General features: G+C 48.4%; 1 protein-coding gene across 15 annotated transcripts in view; it reads right to left on the bottom strand.

The window, feature by feature from the left end:
- Cacna1b (calcium voltage-gated channel subunit alpha1 B) overlaps positions 1-4579 on the bottom strand; it is a 153779-nt gene that overhangs the window by 80677 nt on the left and 68523 nt on the right. For all 15 annotated transcript variants that reach the window (XM_026777515.1, XM_026777526.1, XM_013345851.2 and 12 more), the window contains exon 16: positions 2549-2666. In XM_026777515.1, coding sequence (XP_026633316.1) covers positions 2549-2666 — 118 coding nt within the window. The remainder of the gene's footprint in view (positions 1-2548; positions 2667-4579) is intronic.

The following is a 4579-nucleotide window of genomic DNA, read 5'->3' as shown; positions in this document are numbered from 1 at the left end:
GGCTAAGCCAGGCCCAGAGTCTCGCTTCCTGCTGCCTTTGGGAACATGTCACTAGTGATGGGCTCTGAGGTCTCGGGTGGCTAAGCCAGGCCCAGAGTCTCGCTTCCTGCTGCCTTTGGCCCAGAAGTAGCACTCTCAGATCTTCCTCCAGCTCCATGTCTGCCTGCATGCTACCATGTTCCAGGCCATGATGACAACGGACTAAACCCCTGAAATTGCAAGTCAACCCCAATCAAATGCTTTCTTTCACTGTGGAGTTGCTATGGTCATGGTGTCTCTTCACAGCCCTGGAACCCTGACGAAGACAGGGGGAGAAACCTGAACCAGATCCCAGAGTAACATAAGCGTCTTCCCTGAATCTCACCAGGACCTGGTCATTCTGTCACTGCCATTCCCACAATCCTCTTCTCACAACAGAAGGGAACTGTTCTTGGTAATGACATCATTGCTATTGCTCAGCTCCTCCCATGTAGGTTACCCTCCTGAGCTATCTCAAAAGTTGGGGATAACCTTGGTACTGCTAACACACTAGGCAGTGCACTTCCTGGCATTAATCCTGACAACCCAAAATGTTATAGACCCCATCTGATGTCTCCTGGCTGTGCACAGGGCCCAGCGCTCACCTGACTTAGGCCCCTTTCCATCCTACGCCTGGGGACTCACCCTTGCCAGGCAGTACCATTCTCCCTATTGCCCTGGACTCTAACCAGCCAAGCAACAACTGGCAGCCATAACCAACCCAAGTCAAGCCTTCTGGCTGGGGCCCATGGCCCAGAGCATTGCTACAGGCAAGCCTGCTCAAGGCTCTAGTAGTACCCATGGGGTAGGACATCACAGCCCAGCTGACACCCAGCAGGCCACCTCTCAGCACTACCTACCCTATGGACTAACCCAACCACACAAGCCTAGAGGCTCTTCCGGGCCCAAGGCAGAGCTACAGGCTGCATTCCTATGTATCAGACGTGCATCAGAAGCCACCTGAATTGAACAGGAAGGGAGACAGACACCTGATGGTTGATATGCCTGACCTAATGTCAGTGTTCACCTACTGTGATGATTATTCTTGGTGTCAACTTGACCACATCTGGAATTAACTAAAACCCAAATATAGAGGGCACATCTATGAGGCATTTTTGCTTAATGTGAAGGAGGAAGATCCATTTCTAATCTGCATCTTTGAGAAAGATTCATTGTTAATCCAGATCACTTGTGCTGGGAGGACCCACCTGGACCACACCTTCTGCTGGAAGCCTGTATGAGGACACGGACAAAGGAAGCATTTGCTTTTTGTCTACTTGCTGTCCACCCTTGCTAGTAACTCTGTTCCTTCACTGGCATTAGAGCCTGCTTCTTTGGGATTCTGGCATCTACTTAAAACCAGCTGAAGCATCCAGCCTCATGGACTGAACAACTACTAGATTCTTGAATTTTCTGATCATAGACAGCCATTGCTGGATCAGCTGGACCACAGCCTGTGAGTCATTCTAATAAATTTCCTTTCAGTGTATATATAAAGATTCATTCTAGAAATTCTGTCACTCTGGAGAGCCCTGACTAACACAGCTGTGTGCTGTCGCTGCTTTGCCCAGCATGAGGCTAACACTGCACTTCCTTTCCCTCTCTGAATCCAGAGCCACACTTAGCTCCCTTCACTGTGTTCCCACTCGCCCTCCAGGCCTCACTCAGCCTCGTGACAGGGGATGGAACACCAATCCTTAGGCTATAAAAGAACCCCCTTTGCAGAGGTATCTGGAAAACAATTCACAGCAGTTTGGCTTCCACTTATAACTTGTGTCTGGGCTCTGCAACATTCCACCACATTCTCTGAGTGGCTCCCGGACCAGCACATCAGGCTCTGCCTGTGAACTCTCAGGCCCCGACAGACCTATTAACAAAGGCTGGGACTCCAGCTTTAGAATCCCAGAGGTCTGATAGCCAGATGCAGTTCACAAAAATATTAACCTGAACCCTGCTAAGGCTCCTGTCTCATGTGCATCCAAACCACATTCGCACCTGTTTCCTTCAGCCCTCACCCTGGCAGGCATGACCAGCCATGCAGACTCTTCTTTGCCCCAATTCTCCTCCACACTGTCCCTGCTGCCGCTGGGTCTGCCTTGGTCCAGAGGGTGGACATCCCCACTCCCCGCTGACTTGCAGGCCTATCTCTTGCCTGCAGCAAAGGTGAGAGGCAAGTTCTGCAACTCCCTACTTCCAGCAGTGCCAAATCTTAGTCCCTCCCTTAAACCTAATGAGGAAGAAAGCTTTTCTTCCCTGCCCATTCCACATCTACACCTTCTTACAAGGACTCCAAGGTCATTCAGAGTGTTTCCTGAGCCCCTAGTAATAATTACACAGCCCTCCCCAACCTCTAGACACCGCTTCCCCACACGGCACCTCCACACTCAGGGCTCTGACCCCTGGGGATGAACATCAGCCACATTCTGAAAGGAACCGCTTAAATACCCCAGCCCTTCACGGGGAAGCCAGGAGGTGGCCACAGGAAGCGTGCTGAATTTGAACCACACGCATTTAGCCCCAAGAAGGATACAGTTTCCAAACAACGTCAGGACGATGAAGTAAAAGGAAGAAAACATGCCTTTGCTGACGCCACCTTGTGACTCGATCCCATGATACATGACTGCATTCCAGTCCTCTCCTGTCAGGATCTGCAAGAGGGAAAACATAGGACACATCAGTGTCACACCCAAGAGCACACAGCACACATGTACACATGAGAATGTACACACACTAACATAGGCTTGAATCAAGGCACACATTCATCAGCGGGCAGTGTGCCCATGTACACATCTTTAGATGACAGGAATTCCCAAGGTCCAGGCAACAGAGGATGATGGCACAGGAAGGCAAAGCCATCTGGAGCCACCCTGGCCACACTGTCATTTCACTCCAGACAGCAAGGGTCAGAGGAGGAAACAAGCTGCCCAGTGTCACACGATGGAAGCTAGGCCTTTGACTGCCCAGGTTCCTGCCACCTCTGGCCACGCAGCTCCGCCCTCACAGACTGGATAAGTGTGACCTTTGCCCCGTCAGCAAACCTTTATCCCTCCCTGCCCTGCCCCACTTCCTATCCTTTGTTCTGGTTAGATATTCTATTTGATCATTGCAAAGTGGAATTTTTCCACAGAAGTTTCTAATCCATCTGGAGCCCTGTGTATTATGGGAATGGTTATCCTGTTCTTTCTTAATGGAGTTCATTTCTCCAGACCCAGGCTGTGAATACCCTAGCCTTTGTCATTGAGTTCAGTGTTATATTTCTCATAGAACTGGTTTTCCATGGCTGGGAAGACAGCTTGGTACTTGTTAGAAGAGGACCGGAGTTCAGTTCCCACTGCCCACAGCAGCAGTTCACAACTGCCTGACTCCGGTTCCCCTCTTCTGACCTCTGTGGGCACTCACACTTACACACAGAGATATTCACATACACAAGGTTTAAAATTTTTTTAATTTTTTAAGATAAAAGTAAACATCCAAATGGGGCTGAGGTCTCCTGATGGGACTTGCCAGATTTGTTCCTCCCACCAGGAATACAATTCCTGACTTTGGCGTTTATCATCTCACGAGAGCTTCTTCTACACAGCATACAATATTATCCAGCAATATCAAATTACCCCGAAGCTTGTTTGTTCTGCTCAAAATTACATTTGTGCGACACATCCATGCTGACACTTTTAGTTCTGTGTCAATTGCTTTCCCTGGTTCCAAACCACACACTTCCTCCACTGTCCCTACATGATGAGCACGCTGATGTTGGGGTCATGATGTCATGACAGCTGGTGCTGCTGAGCCACCTCGCACACATCTGGACCCATCTGGACCCTGAGCAGGAGAGTGCGGCTAGGCAGCTTTTGCAGGATGTTAGGAAGTCAGGGTCCAGCATGACTTCAACGCCCACCATCAGTGCACGGGGTGGGGGTAGGACTTCTAAAAACCACACATTCTCTAAACTCTGATGTATGATTTCTTAATTTTGGCTACAATGGGAGGTGGGAAGGATGGTCACTGTGGTTTTAATTTGCATCTCCCTGGAGGCAGTAAAAACTACAGTTTTTCTAGCGTATTCACCAGGCCTTCCTTTCCTGTAACCACAGATCTGTATTTTAGCCCTCTCCTACTACAGGGTCTTTTCTTTTGTTTCCAAAGTGTTTTCAGTAATTCTAGAAACTAATCCTTTGCTTTGCTGACACTAGGAAGAGCTCCCTGGCTCTGGACTTTTAAAAGTATTTTAATGGTGTCTTCCAATGCACAGAAACTTTATTTTACACAATCAAATTAGTTGATCACAGCCTTTGTGTTGTGCGTTTATGTTTTCTTTAATGTCTTTCCTGCCTTTAGTTAATAACACAGTACTCAATGTGTGCACTAAAATTTTAGGTTTGCTTATTTTCATACCAAGTACAATGTAGAAACCCTGCTTATGTTTTTTTAATTTTAAATTCATTATTAGCATGTGTGAGAGAGCAGGAGAATAAGGGGCACATGCATGCTGCAGTGTAATGTGGAGAAGGGGCACATGCATGCTGCAGTGTAATGTGGAGGAGGGGCACATGCATGCTGCAGT

The sequence above is a fragment of the Microtus ochrogaster genome, chromosome 4, assembly GCF_000317375.1.
Source record: "Microtus ochrogaster isolate Prairie Vole_2 chromosome 4, MicOch1.0, whole genome shotgun sequence".
Lineage (NCBI taxonomy): Eukaryota > Metazoa > Chordata > Mammalia > Rodentia > Cricetidae > Microtus > Microtus ochrogaster.
Note: the sequence above shows the minus strand (reverse complement) of the source record. Positions and strands in the feature narration are given on the sequence as shown.